A 16,290-nucleotide genomic window follows, 5' to 3' on the forward strand; every position below is an offset into this window, starting at 1 on the left:
TGATAGTCTGTAAACTTGGACAGCATTAAAATGTGAAGACATTTTATTTTCGACAGTTTATATGCTATTTTCAAACAATTGTAGTACTTTCCATATATGTACGAGTTAACTCGGGTTAATAATTATGGAGGTTTTTTGAATAAATAGTTTTGTGACCTTATTTGACCCCAAAAATAGAATTTCGTTACTGTTCCTTAATTGCCGATATCGGTACATTACAAACACACAATAAAAGAAATGTGTAAAATATGGACCATTTTTGGGAAAATAATGTGTCAGGCAAGTGGTTAACGAAATGATGCGAAATGAACTACAAAATGCGAAATAGACTCTTAAACATGAAATTTAGAGTTTATTTACCAATGCGACACTTTCTGAACTTTGAATTATCCTGCAAGTTATGCAATTTAAGGAAAATTGATTAATTCTGCTGTAAATATTTGAGAAACAAAAATGGATATATTTAAACAGGAATAAACTTAATACTATGTTAACTACATAAATGTGCTATTAGAAGGGATATGTTTATTTTGTGTAATAAGTGTGGTTTTTAAATCAAATTTAGGATTATAGTGACAATTTTAAAAACAAAATGTCATTTTATATAGCACTTTTGATCCGAATTTTCACCGCTATAACACAGAAATTTTATTTTATTTACCACTTTTGAACCCAAAAGTGACTCCTTTTGTACCGAAATTTTGCTTTTATTTACCAAAAATATGTGCCTCTAACTCTAACTATACTGAGTATTAACGGTAGCTACAGTAGAAAGTGCATATTAAATACTCTAGGAAAATGGGTCGAGTAGAAATGTACTACTGCAAGTGGCATTGGCATTTACCACTTTCTTGTTACAATTTTTGGGTTGTTTATATCAGGATTATGTAATTTTACTGTAATTATGTATTAATGATGTAGAATTCTTTGTGTACCATTAGTCAACATTTGGCAAGTATCTTGTGAAAGCTCACATGATGCCTAGAGGCATGAATATTCCATTTTTGACAGAAACAAGGAATGTGAAGTAACACATTGTAATATTAATTTTTCATGTTTCTGAAAGGTGAGAGGTGCATTTTCCTACCCTGTTTTGTCACAAAATTATGCGAAATGAGCTGCAAAATACAAAATATACTCTTAAAAACAAAATTTAGAGTTAATTTATCAATGAGACACTTTCTGAAGCTTGAATTATCCTGCAAGTTATGCAATTCATGGAAAATTGACTAATCCTGTTATAAATATTTGAGAAGCAAAGATGGACCCCTTTGTACAGGAATAAACTTAATATTCTGATAATGGCATAAATGTGCTATTAGAACGGATATGCTTATTTTGTGTAGTAAGTGCAGTTTTTAAATCAAATTTAGGATTATATTCACAATTTTAAAAACAAAATGTCATTATAAGTACTGATTTTGATCTGATTTGTCACCGCTATAACACCAAAATTTTATATATTTATTTTCCATATTTGAACCTGAAATTGACTGTTTTGTACCGAAATTTAGCTTTTTTATTTACCAAAACTGTGTGCCTCTAGTGATGCCCCTATCCAACAGTCATTATCTTCATATTTGCATTATCTGTTCAGTTTTCCTTCTTGTTATTACTTTTATCGTGGTTAAGTTATGAGCTTTAACTAAAATGCAGTGACATTCTTACATACAAGTGTAAATACATGAATTGCCCTAATGACTTGGTATGGAAAATTTTTGTTATTGATCTAGAAGAGTCAGGAAATTTTGTGTTTACGAAACTGTACATACGCTGAGAAACTTTAAATATAGCATCAGAAATAAAAATAAAAAATAATGAGAATGAATTTAGAAACCTTTATTTCACTTGGGTACCTACAGTCAAGAAAATAAATCTAGTGATGATAAAGTTTGAAATATAAAAAGAAACTGGCAACAGTGAAATTACATGTTTTGTTACAATAAATAACATATACAATTGATTAATTGAACTATGTATATACAAATAATCTATTCCAACTCCACTTGGTTTGATGATGCAAGTGAGAAGTTTGTGAAATGTCACCCATACATACAAAAAAAAATGAAAAAAAAATGGGCTGTTTATAAATATGGAAGATTTTTCTAATATATTTTCAGCACAAGATGTAAGATAGTTTTTAGTGTCAAATTCCAATTATTTATGGATAGTTAGTAAACTATAGGGGTATCAAATAATTATTAAAAAATCACTGAAAAATGGGCATATTTTAAGTCTCTAAAAGTAGTAAAAATTTCTCTGGGGTGGCAACACTGGTAATAAAAATAATAAAAATTGTAGTTTTATAATAAACATTTAGTATTTGCACTATGTATATAAATGCATTTAAAAATTTATTACAAAAATTGAACTTTATATTGAATAGGTAGAATATTTATATTGATCAATTTTATACAAGCAGTATTGGTATCAACAAAAAATTCATATCCGTCCATTCCTAATGTAAATAATAAATATGACATATTTATGTTAATTTATGCATTCTCTTACCAAAATATCACGCTCAGGAGTGCTTCTGCTCGGTGTTGACTCAGTGCTGCATTTTTCCTCAGCCTCCAAATTCCAGACAGTCAAGGTAAGAAAACCTACAGTGCTACTTTCTGGAGATTGAAGAGGTATACGGATTCTGTCAGTCTCATGGAATGTACCCAACGTGACAACAGCAGAACCCAATTGTGTTGCTGTTTGTGACACTCGTTCACGAACATCATACACAGTTAAGCGTACTTTAGTTTCATTTGTTAGACCATCACTAACTCGAAAACTTACTGTGTTCAGAAAACATGGATTGCTACTTTTCTGAAATAAAGTATGCAAGAGTCACTGTAACAATACTGCATGTACACTACAACAGTCAGCCACAAATATGTACATTTAAAAGATTAGCAAAAGTGAAAAACTAGGTTTTAACAATTATTACTCTTCTTTACATTACATCAAAAACATATTTAAATGTTTGTAACATGTAAACTACAATAGGAATAATTCTACAATGCTACCAATATGTATATGCAAGAAAAAAACATGTTATAACATATGTAAACCTTGCATATTTCTTGTATCATCCTAACTAATGATCCTTTATGTATGTAACAACCTGTATTCTACATTAGCTTTTAAATTTGACATTCTATTTTTTCCTTTGTACGTATCATAAACAAAATTTATTGGAAATGAAATTACTATACATTTAAATTTCCTTTTTATATATATAATTTTCATAATTATCAACTTGAGACAGACGTTCCATTGGAATCCAAATATGGATGTTTGGCATATCTTGCAAAAAAACACACCTCGCAAACACAGCATGATCAAGCTTTTGGTCTAATCATCAGGAATAAGGAGTTCAAGTAAATCATGAGAAGGAATTACACAAATCAGCTGACAATACACAGCATTAAGCTGTCCATAAGTGTAAGAACTTTAATGTTGGATTTTGTACAGTAGGGAGGAGCAAGGACATCTGGCAGAAGGTTGCAACCAATTAAGTGATCATCCTGGATGTCTGTGATCAACGCATTTGTGGAATTACCTCCTCTACAAATTTAACTAAACTCTGGATTCCTATGATGATGGTCTTGAAAGCATGGTTGTTGTTTTTTTTTGTTTACTGATTGGGTTTTGTGCTGTTTTTGTGGTGGTTTTCACAAGAAAAGGCAAACATACATTCTAATTATTCTTTTCACATTTACTTGAACTAACATGCTTGACAACTTATGTTACACATTGTAATATTTTTGAAAATACTGTGTTAAATTTTGAATTTGAATTTAAAATTTTGGGTGCATCAGCACTTAGACTATTTTGCACCCGTCACTTTATATGGGGTGCAGCCCCTTGCCTGAACTAAAATATATCTAATAACGTAACTGTAACGTTGGAAGACTAAAATATTCTGACATAGGTTAACAGAACTAAAATAAACATAACTGTAATGTTGTGTCGTAACTAAAATATTAAAACATTCTGACTTCGGTTAAAAGCTGAGGCTGTCAAGAGGCACTCATCACACGCAAGGACAACACACAGAATTATACTGGCCATAGGGCCAGTCGCCAGAGCCCCGTTCGTCTGCAAAATTCAGTCCAGGGTGTATGTACTGCGTGGAAGTGAGGTTGACAAATGTGTGTACTACATGGAAGGTCACCCCCCCCCCACCCTTACACCCCAATACTGTGTTAAAAAACCCAAATACATGAATTTTGATGTTCTATTAAAACTTGGGGTGTATATTTGTAACAATAAACCAAAATTTGAGAATGAATTGGTACGACTGACATCCATTTCCAATTCCCACAGATAGGGATACAAATACGTGATAATTAGGGCCCGGGACTTTATGTTATAACATATTTTTCATTTGGCTTCAGATCTAATATTGGGGTGAGATCTCTACATATCTGATGAAAATCAGCCGAAATAGACAAACTTGACAAAGCATATTTCACCAATTTTGCACTTTTACAACATATTTCTTCAATTTTGTTGTAATAAGACATATCTCTGTATAATTTCGTAATTCTCTCGCACATAATTGGTTATTTCATAAATTTTTCTTCATAGCTTTAGCACAACGGATAGTTCATATTGTCGATGGCAGGATCTGGAAATTACTTAGGAAGAAAGACGCCGTGTTTTCTTAGTACAGAACAATAATACCCCACTTGTTTTTATCCCGCCGACAATTGATAGCCATGCAATAATTATTGAGGAAAAATGTTCTCTCTCATTGTTGCACGGAAAGTGAAGAAGTTTCTTTCTCATTTCTTTGCCTTTTTCGCTTTTCACAAAAATCAGTCAAAAGTAAAAATAACATTCGGTACATTACAGCCCCCTCTCTAGCGGGTATGGGAGAAATTCGAGAGTACTGTTGTGCATATTTTTGGCTTTACTGGGAATGTTCCTGCATTTTTCTGACATATTTGTAATTTTTTATGACATATTTTCCAATTGATATGACATAATTACATACATATTTTACAGTTTTATAGGACATAAAGTCCCAGGCCTTAGTGATAATTGTAACGACTCAAAATAATTCCGAAGCATCTCCATATGTTATAGAACGTAACGTAATACACATTTATGTGAAAATTTTAGTTTAACCAGGGTTCAGCCTAGGTCCCTGATACCAATTCAATCTGATGTTTATCTACACTTTTACGCAACTGGGACATTTGTTCAAGTTCATTATTATTCAATTACATGTTAAGGTCACGGTCAACTCACCTCCACTATTTCAGTTTGAGCATATTTAATCCATGTGCTACTGGAGGGTATAAATACGTGGACTACTAACATAGGATTAGGGGGACGACCATGTCCATCACAGAGTAGATTGTCACAGGAGAGGGACACTTCACACAAAGGTAGTTCTGATGGATCTGCAAAAATAAAAATATATATATACAAAATAAGCTGACTTCTTCCAGAACAAAGTACTGTACATAAAAAGATTCAAAGGAAATATCGTATCATGCCGGGCATCATAAATAAATAAGGTAATCATGTCATAAAAGGGGTCCCGCTGAAGCATTGGGAAAGAGCTTCTTAAAAGCCATTCACGCCAGCGACCTTCAGCGGTGGAAAAACTCTGCTGACATTGCATTAGGCTGGCACAATATGAAAATCAGCATACTTCCTCAGAATTGCCGTTGCCAAAGGACGCACTTAGGCAACGGATTTACCGATCAGATGCTCAAATTCCGAATAAATAGCCCGTGTGAGAAAATCTCGTCCTTAGTTGCCTCTTAGTCGTTTTTATATCTACATCGAATATAGTAATTGCTAGAGAGCTCCAGAGTCACGCTTCGTTGCTTTCTGTTGTACATCGAAGTTAAGTCGTAGTAGCCGAGCTCATAAAGAGTCAAAGGAGAAGGAGACAATTACGTTTAATAAGTGATTGGTTAGAAATTGGGATGACCTTAGGGCAGTTTTGGGAGAAACCAAGTTACGATTTATTATAGGGTACGTCCACGTTGAAGCAAGGACCTTCAAGGACGAGAACTTCCAACTGCGCTACAGGTAACCGAACATTCCTATATCTTTTCTCACCCCCGTGACAGTCAAGTGAAGTGTTAAATTGAAAATGTGTATGTTCTGATTTTACGGGGCTAACCCCCGTAGCTGTTTGAGTGTTGACGTTGCTCTTCGGAGCTCTACCCTCTTTTTCTTACAATACACCTCTCGCAGCCAATGAACTTCGAATATCAGGCTTTCACAACTACCTTGTAGCTAAACAAAGTGGTGTTTGGACGATATGTATCGTTTATGAAAATGCACTACATTTAATTAAATGTTGGGGAAAAAAATATGTCTCCCCTCAGGACATGTTTTCTGACAATTCTTTCTTTTTATTTCAGTGGCCATTTAACATGATTAAGAAAGAAGAGGCAAGTTCTATAATAAGTTACAAACAGGTACAATTATCATGGTCATTGCGAAGACCTTTAGAAACAAATATTCTCGGGTTACCAGCTGGTTAAGCAGGTGCTCTTCATATTGATTTAAAAATTTTTTTTTGGGTGCGTCAACACTTGGGTTAATGCAGCCGTAATAGGTCCGGTGCCTTACCGTAACTAAAATCAACACTTGTCTCCGAGTACTACAATCTCCTCACACGTTAAAAGCTGAGTCTGTAAAGGGGCACTCAGCACATACAAGGACAAAACACAAGCATACAAAGGATTATACTTGCTGAAGGTCGAGATGCCAGAGCCTGCTTGGCTTACAAGACTGCTGTTACCAGGGTGTACTGTGTGACGGTGAGATTTACTTTTGGGAGCGTTCTCAAAAGAGCAAAATATGTGATCGAAATGTTGGAAGTAAACACAAATTTAACCAGGCTGGTAACAGGGTGGTCACTCTGGGGCCATGATAAAATTCAAGTATAATTCCCGGTTTTAAAGGTGAACTTTCTAATAATTCAAGGGTATAAAAGCACTATTTCAACCTTACCTACTATTGCCACTCACCACTCGCACACAATATATACAAAGGGTCTGGTCTGTGTGATTCGAATGTATCCAAAAATTCTAATTCAATTCAATTGAACAGTATATACAGGGTGTTTTCAGGCTGATGATCCAAACTTTCAGGAATGATAGAGAAGGGCACATGTATCAATTTGAGATAAGGAATCTTGGTCCGGAAATGACTTAGTCGAAAGTTATAAGCAAAAATCTGTGTATGAAGATGTAATACTTTTATTACCTGCACAAGTTTCACAAGCTGCTACATTCACAACAGTTGTTCAAAGTGGCGCCCCCAGCTTCGCTGCAGGCATGACATCGTGGCACAAAGTTCTGGCATACCCATAGACTGAAGAGGATCTCCTGGCTTGGGTAAGCCAGAACTTTGTGCGACGATGTCATGCCTGCAGCGAAGCTGGGGGATGCCACTTTGAACAACTGTTGTGAATGTAGCAGCTTGTGAAACTTGTGCAGTTAATAAAAGTATTACATCTTCATACACAGACTTTTGCTTATAACTTTTGACTAAGTCGTTTCTGGACCAGGGTTCCTTATCTCAAATTGATACATGTGCCCTTCTCTATCATCCCTGAAAGTTTGGATCATCAGGATGGAAACACCCTGTACATTTAAGGTGTGGAGTTTAATTCGCCATTTCACATACTCAGACTAGATATACATTACAAACGCAAGCCATAAAAGTTACCGGATATAGTAATCCATGAAAAATTGTTAATTGTATAAGAATTTCAAAATCAACTTCGAGATATCTGATATTGCAATAATTTTCCGTATCTCAGAAAGATTGTTCTGCAAAAGACACAAACAAAGTAAACAGATTGAGAGAACTCTGTTTCATTTTCCATGCAGCTTTCTTTCTTTTCCTTCCTCGATCAAAATAAAAGCTAAACTGTGACAAATATGCATCAGGGCATTAATAAATATGTACTAATTCAATGGGATTTGAACTAATAAAAATTGCCATTTCTTCACATCTACGAAGAAAAATTAAAACAGAATTCATGCATAATTCCAGGAATTCCTGGTGAGTAGCCACCCTGGGTAACCACATATTTGAATCATGTCACCAGAACAGTTCCAATTCCTATTTGCAAAGATTATGTGTGGAACTTACTTGTTGGTTTATTCAAAATGAATAAATTATTCAAATGATTTTTTGCAATCTTTTGTTAATTCGAATTTTGGATAATTCAAACTTTTTCGTTTTCCCTTGGATTTCAAAGGTGCATGTAAAGTTGTTAAGACCCAAGTATTAGTGATGTCAGGTAACGAGCTCCATTTCCTTACCCATTGTCTGGCCTTTTGAAGATCTCCAGCTCTGCACATCTACGTATCTTTCCGGGCTCTTCTTTGACTCTAACCTCTGCTGCAAAGCTAGCAACTGAGACTTCATGCTGTCGTAGCTTGCAAGTTGAATTGCCTGCAGCCATGCGTCTCTTTCACCCTCCGAGAATGCTGCAAGATGTTGACTTAATCCTCCTTCAAATACTGAAATATATATTAGCAATAATAAATTGGATGACTAGAAATAATAATATCAAGTACAGCATATGCTATCCCAGGAAATTGATACACACACACAAAAAACAGTATGACTGGACTGCAAAGAGTTTTAAACAAGGCAATGATGATAACAATTTGGAGAAGCACTTATGACTTGTTCTGTAATTGCTATATGTTCCATGCATAATACAGGGTGAGTCAAGTCAGGTTACATACATAGTTTATCTTCAATATGTGCATCTTGAACATCAATGCATTTGTGCACACAACATTTCCAGTTCTCCAGAACCTTTTGCAGAACATCCTGTATAATCATTTCTGCAAATTACACAGTGCATTCCTTCAGATGCTGGATGTTCTGAATCTTAACTGAGTAGACGAGCACCTTTAAATTACCCCAAAGCACAAAATCCATTGGTGGCAGGTCTGGAGACTGTGTTGGCCACTCAACGGGACCACGGCGACCAATTCACGCACAAGGAAATTAACCCATAATAAGGAGTATCATGATCCTATGTAACCGGACTTTTGACTTACGTTGAAGCTAATAATCATGTTGAAATGGCAAAAACATACATCATTCCCCTTAGTTACTTGAATCATCATATACGTTATAACTCAATTTGGTACAACTGTTCAACAAGTTTGGATATACATTTCTCTCAACACATGTACGTTCAGACAAACTCACTTAGCAAATGATATAAACTGTTGGTTTGCACAAGTAAGCCAATATGGTTTGCACTTCCTCCGAATGCTAATTTTTTGTATTTGGGAAATACTATATGTATAGTTTATATAATATTTGAATACTTCAAGATCAAAATCAGCCAAAACTAGTGGAATTGGTATCAGAAATTATCAGTCGATACTTTTTCTGAGTCCAGCGTCAGAAAAAAAGTGGTGCTACACTTTCTTTCGTGGAGTCTATGCTTCAAACTATGCATTATGCATCATTCTCCTTATTTTCGCAACAACTAAAGGTACATGAATTTCATGATTAAACGACTGTCTTGTGAAATAATGAATATTTTAAACAAAGATTGCTCTGGTATTGAATTGAATTGAATTGACTTTATTGCTGGTCTACCACCTAACCCCAAAAAGTAGAGATTAAAATTAAAATAAAATAAAAATTAAGATTACGACGAAATTAAACAAGAAAGTACAATAAAATACAATAGGAATAAAATCATATACAATGGAACAATATTACAGTGAATTAGATAATAAAGTAATTGAAGTCGAGAAAGTTGATAGTAAGATAAAAATAAATTCTGGCAACTCACACTATTTTTCATTATTCATATGTTGATTTACCCGACTTCTGATCGATACTTCAACTGCAAATATTCTCAACAACTCTCAATTGTTACGCTTTTCAAGTTGTACAAAGGTATTCGTGGGAATCGGTAAACATACAGGCATTGGTATCTACAAGTTTAGTAAGGCATAACACACCACATGCCATCATTTCACTAAGCAGCCAAGCCCAGTTTAGGCATGTACTTACTTGTTGTAGATACTCAAGCATTCTTTCTTAAGTAATGAAGTAATCAGGGTTAGAAATATCACTGTGTTCTTTCTAAGGTACTGACTGAAGTCCACTTTAGGCATGTATTTGCTTTCCTAGTTACTCAAACTTTTGCCACATGATGTGGCTTCTTCAGGAATTAAGGCAAGAATAGTTGAATTTTAAAACAAAGAAAATGTAAGTTCTTCTTCTTAACCTTCTTAAAGTGTTGCTTTAAGTCCACTGTATGCACATTAAGGCTAATCGGGACTGGACCTACAGTTTAAAGTGGGATCCAAACCACCATGTGGCTCCACCGGGTATCAAACCCAGGACCCCTTGATTACAAGGTGACGACGCTACCACTGCACCATCGGGAAAATGTAAGTTCACCAGAGGTGTAGAAGGAAGCAAGTGATGGGGCACTCTGCACTTTCTTTTACCTTTTATTTTTAACCTCTTAACCCCACTTACCGTTTTACATATTTTAAATTTCAACTATTCTTGCCTTAATTCCTGAAGAAGCCACATAATGTGGCAAAAGCTTGAGTAACTAAGAAAGCAAATACATGCCTAAAGTGGACTTTAGCTACTTGTCATTAACTTGACAAAGGACACAGCAATATTTCTAACCCATATTACTTCATTATTTAACAAAGAAAATGGCCACGAGTTCTTGTTGAACGGACTTTACATGCATGAACTACATCCACATTATTTTTACACATTTCCACAGGATATTTTATTGGCATTATTTATGATTCACTTACCTAGAAGAAAACCATATGGGCCCTCAGGGATTGGTGTATCCAACTTAATGGTGCACTGTTCCAAAATGATCACTCCTACAGGCTCAGACCATTGCTCACGGGATTTGAAATAAAAAAGCATATTTCCTCGCAACCGACACCATCGTTCTGTGCTGACTGATGGAAGAATTTACATGGTAATGTGAACATACATGAACTATAAAATTGACAAATGTATTAAATTATTCTAATTTTTTCCACTGTAATAATAAAATCACCAAAAAGCAACTAATTAGCATACAATAATTGCTCAAAACACAAAAAAGAATTAACTCTGTTTTCCACTTACCAGTAACGAAGGGTCTCGATATGAATTATTTACAACAAATATTGAAATAACTATTATACCGTGAGTTACTCAACAAGTTTATTTCGTATTGGTGAAGAAAGTGGCATCACAAAGAACGTCATAAATTGTAAATAAAATGGAAGGTTAAAACTGGCATGACCAGGTCCAAGCAAGTGAAAATACTACAATTACTATACTCGCTTTGAGCGATTCCATATCAAATGCAGGAGTTAATCCTTGATTTCTCAAGTTTCATCCATGAGTGAGTATTTGTTTAAAATGTTATGCACATGTTCACCGGAGAAATGAAGATTGTGTTGTACTGAAGTGGAGCCAGTTGATTGAGAAGCATTTTGACTGTTAGACAATGTTGGAAATGGTTGGGATCGAAGGGTGGGTATAATTTAGGGATAGCTTAGTAGGGTTGACGAGGTGTATCTTTGCAGGTGGCACAGAGATTACAGCAGCTGCCATCTACTGGCTCATACAGACTAAGAACAGAATGACGCGCAGCCCCTCCCCTTGATACTGCGCAACCAGGTTTGGTCAGGGTTCACCTTCAACTATAATCGCCTTTATTGAGCAGGCTCACAGGCCACTTTTACAATAAACCCTTGTCAAATACTTATTAGAATTGGTACTTTAAATAACACTCTCTGAAAATCAGTTTTACAGTAGGAAAATTAAAAGTTTATAATTCAACTATTAATGCAGAAACTGAATGGATAGGTTGAGTGTGGGGTCTATGGTAATGTGCCTAATTGATATGTGCCTCTTTCCCAGTGTTTACAAGAAGATGGGTTGGTTGTTCAGCATAATTGATGGATAATTACCATTCTGAAACAGTTGCTGAAGTTTGTGTGGGTGACAATGGTGAAATGGGTGGATGATTCTGAGGTTCAGAATGGTTTCCCCCAAGTAAAAGTCGTGACAGATCTGGCAGACAGATGCCGACTCCTGTGGCAGGGTGGTTAGCACATCGTGCTACGATGTCAGGGGTCCCGGGTTCGAATCCTGGCCTGGGCATTGATGTTTGTGAGTGTCCATTCATCAATTTCATCATATCATCACTCATCCCCATCTTCGCAAATTAGCCAAAAATGACACAAAAAGCGAAGTAAGATAAAGCAAATTAAATCAGATCTGGCAGATGAGAATATATTAGGTTAGAGGAGTGGCAAGTGCCTATGCGGTAAATGTGGAATATAAAGGGTGGGGGAAGTGATGAAAATAGGGCTTATCCTGTTGGTTTGAATTGTTGTTTTAAGTTTACTTTATGCACAGATAGGCTCATCGGGGTTGGATCTGCAGTTCAAAGTGGGATCCGAACCACTATGTGCTTCCACCGGGTATCGAACCACAGACCCCTTGATTACAAGGAGACAATGCTACCACTCTGCCATTGGGAGGCCTTTTTCTGTACTATGTAAGAATAAATATACTTGTTTTCCCATATAAAACATCAGCTTGTAACCAGATGATAGAAGCAGATAGCAACAGATTTTAGACAAAACAAAATGCACGTTCACCAATATTTGACTGTTCGCTGGATGTTGAGTGGGATGGCTATTGAGTAGGGGTGTGAGTGGGACAGAATTTTTTTGGTCGGGATGGGAAATTTTTTCTATCCTGACATTCGGGACAGAAAAAATTCACAATTTCCTGAAGTTCTAGAGATAGAGATGGAAATCTCGAATTCTACACATCATTTTCACCTTAAGTGATTGTTTTCGCATTTCTGGTACAAAAACTAACAATTTCCGATAAGTTCAAGACATTTATTATGCAGAAAACATTGCGAATTAACGACTTTTTAAAATGACCATTCGATATTTCACAACTGCTTGAGATCCTGAAAAGTTGGGAAGTCATTTCCCAAAGTCGGGATCAGGATGGGAATTTAATTTTTCCGATCCCGGCTCCGACTTTTCAGGATCCCGCACACCCCTTCTATTGAGTGGCTAGATGAGTCCAGGAGCTATGGCATCATGCATAACTGATATGAACAATCTTTCCTAGTGTTTCTGAAAGGGCATGCTGGTTGGCGAGGGTATTTGCTGAATAACAGCTACTCAGAAAAGGTCACTGAAGTTTGTGTTGTGGCTGGTGGCAATGGTGAAATCGGAGTTTTTGTTAATGATGCACTCTCACCAAAAATTGCCAAAATTCAAAAGACCATGATTCATTTGACATGGGACCAGCTGCTTGTTTTAACTGATGTAATACGGGATGGAAATATCCAGGCAAGATATGTACAAGTAATCAATGAAGTTCATGGTGAAAGGACAGACAGATGGTTTGGGCACTTTAAGGACCTTGCACCTTCATTAACCATAATTTTTCTGACTTTCATAGTTGATGAACTTTAACATCTTAGTACAAAGATGCAGGCAATTACAAGAGAAAAGCGAATATTTTACTCTCTAAACGTAACGAAAAAAAGAAGTAAACTTGGATCAGTATTGGGTTCATACAAGATAACAGTGCAGTAACTTTGTTCAATATATCTATATGTCTCCTATGGGAATGAATTTGGAAAGTTGTATTTAAAACTTGTAGATTTAGTTAGTAATTAGCTATTACTAGATGCATGCATATTTCATTTTTCACGAAAACAAGAAATGTGAAATAACACATTGTAATGTTAATTTTTCATGTTTCTGAAAGGTGTGAGGTGCATTTTCCTACCTTCATTTGTCACGAAATAATGCAAAATGAACTGCAAAATGTGAAATACTCAAACACGAAATTTATAGTTTATTTACCGACGTGATACTTTTTGCAGTCATAATTATCCTGCGAGTTACGCAATTCACAGAAAATTGATTATTTCTGCTATATATATTTGAGAAGCAGGAATGGACCCCTTTATACAGGAATCAACTTATTCTGTCAATGACATAAATGTGTTATTAGAAAGGATATGTTTATTTTGTGTAGTAAGTGCAGTTTTTAAATCAAATTTTGGATTACATTCACATTTTTAAAACCAAAATGTCATTTTATAGACCACTTTTTCACCGCTATAACAGCTATCTTTATTTACTGCTTTTGAACCCGAAATTGACTGTTTTTGTACCAAAATTTTGCTTTTATATCTGCATCTAGATTACTGATTTTCCAAAGTACCTTACCTGGTTTCTTCTACCTCAAAGTCATCTTTCAACATCAACTCTATATTCAAATAAATATATCAATTCATAGTTTGCATATTCAAACTGCACTGTGCAAAATAAACTATAATCAACTGTATCATATTGTTTTAAAAAAATAGAAATACACACTATTATAAGCTAATAAGTGCTAACACAATTTATTATAATGAGCTGAATGAAACTGTTTATAAAAAAACATTAGAAGTAAATGCTGCATCTCCTTTATTATTGACCACTTACATGTGTAAATTTGCTATTAAGCTGTCTAATAAATCCTAGTAATAAGTCTGACTGAATCAAGTTCAAGTAACATTTGTAACACTGTTAAGCCTTGTTTCCATGTTAATAAAACATTAAAATGCTGACAAAGGCTAACTTTTATAGTATAGAAAATATACATAAAAACGTAAAGGTTTCCACCCACTAACAGGGTCTTCTACAGACAAAACTTCACAATAAATTAAATTTAATTTATTTATTTATTGTGAAATTTCGTCTGAAGAAAACCCTGTTAGAGGATGGAAATGTTAAATTTTTATGTATATTTTCTATACTATAAAAGTTAGCCTTTGTCAGCATTTTAATGTTTTAAAAGTAACATTTATTTTACGCCACAAAGAAATGTAAATTCTCATTACCATATACTGTAAACAGTATTTAACAACAAATGGAATAATAAATATATTAATATAATGAAAGCATATAACATATTATTTTCTATTACACAGCAAAAGTCAAGTGTCTTAAGCAAAATAATCATTCCCAAGTCACAGGTTCATAAAAATCAGATATATATCATTTTTGAGTTTGTGAACGCCCAAGAAGATTTTAGGCAAGATGGCATTACTGCAGGCAGGTTGCCTAGTGTCTAGTTCTTAGGAATTGACAAGCTCAAAAGGAAACTCTATGACTAGAGAGAAGATATTCTGCTATGGTGAGTGAGCAAACGATGCTGTGCTAGAATTTAACAAAGTGTTATCTAGGTGCAAAACATCACTAGTCCAATAACATTTGTAAAATATGTATTGATCATTTTACTGTGCATGGTGAAACTAATGTTGATAACAAAATTTGGTGTACTACACCACCACCATCTCAAAAATACAAAATGCACACAATTTTGATATTTACTATACTTTTTATTGCCCACTTCATAAATGGCAGAGCAAGTAAATACCAACAATGTGAGAAAAATACACTTGAGATTACCAAACAATTAATCTTCTTTCAATCTTTAATGACTGTTAGTAGTGCGTAGAATCGGATGCATTTAATGTAGTATACCAGCGCCAAATGTAATAAGCACTTGTCTTTATTGTACTACTAATAATGTAGTTGTCTTAAAAATTTAAAATTATGAATTCAATGCAAGAAACTGTCTTGCATCTTGTGTTGGAAAATGCATTATTATTCACAATATGTTTATAAACAGCATGTTTACTATTTTATACCAGGTAAACTTTCACAAACTTCTCATTTGCATCATATGTTTGTTGTCTTGTTTGTATCTTGTCTTGACTGTAGTCACAAATTAATACTCATTTAAAATATTTTCGTTTTGATTATCCTAATGCCTTCTTGTACGAGGGTCATACCAAAAGTAATGAGCATTTATTTTTTTGTAGGCAAATCTGTAACAAAAGAAGAATGAGTGTTGTGTGGTAGATGGTGCCACCTGTTGTATAACCTTGTCATATGACAACAGTAGCTTTCATCATGTGGCCAGTATTATTACTAACAAAATGATGGACAAATACATTTCATCAGCGTGCTGTTATTGAATGTCTCCTTAAAGAGGAAGGTCTCACTGCAGAAATTCACCAGAGACTTCAGAGTGCCTATGGTGCTTGTGCGATAAACTTCATCGAACAAAGATAATCCTCCAGCATCGGTCGCACTCAGCTCGCTTCACATCACCAGCAAATGACAAAATGGGGTGGAAAGTTCTTCCACACCCCTCCTACAACCCTGATCTGGCATCATCGGATTACCATCTGTTCAGATT

General features: G+C 34.9%; 1 protein-coding gene across 2 annotated transcripts in view; it reads right to left on the minus strand.

The window, feature by feature from the left end:
- Nucleotides 1–16,290, minus strand: part of LOC145981569 (inositol polyphosphate-4-phosphatase type I A) — an 83,586-nt gene that overhangs the window by 45,151 nt on the left and 22,145 nt on the right. For both annotated transcript variants that reach the window (XM_083114920.1, XM_083114919.1), the window contains 4 exons: nucleotides 10,803–10,958; nucleotides 8,304–8,504; nucleotides 5,254–5,408; nucleotides 2,512–2,820 (listed from right to left, as the gene is read on the minus strand). In XM_083114920.1, the coding sequence (XP_082971046.1) occupies nucleotides 2,512–2,820; nucleotides 5,254–5,408; nucleotides 8,304–8,504; nucleotides 10,803–10,958 (821 nt within the window). The remainder of the gene's footprint in view (nucleotides 1–2,511; nucleotides 2,821–5,253; nucleotides 5,409–8,303; nucleotides 8,505–10,802; nucleotides 10,959–16,290) is intronic.

This window comes from Lepisma saccharinum, chromosome 29 (assembly GCF_977018435.1).
Source record: "Lepisma saccharinum chromosome 29, izLepSacc3.1, whole genome shotgun sequence".
Taxonomy (NCBI): domain Eukaryota; kingdom Metazoa; phylum Arthropoda; class Insecta; order Zygentoma; family Lepismatidae; genus Lepisma; species Lepisma saccharinum.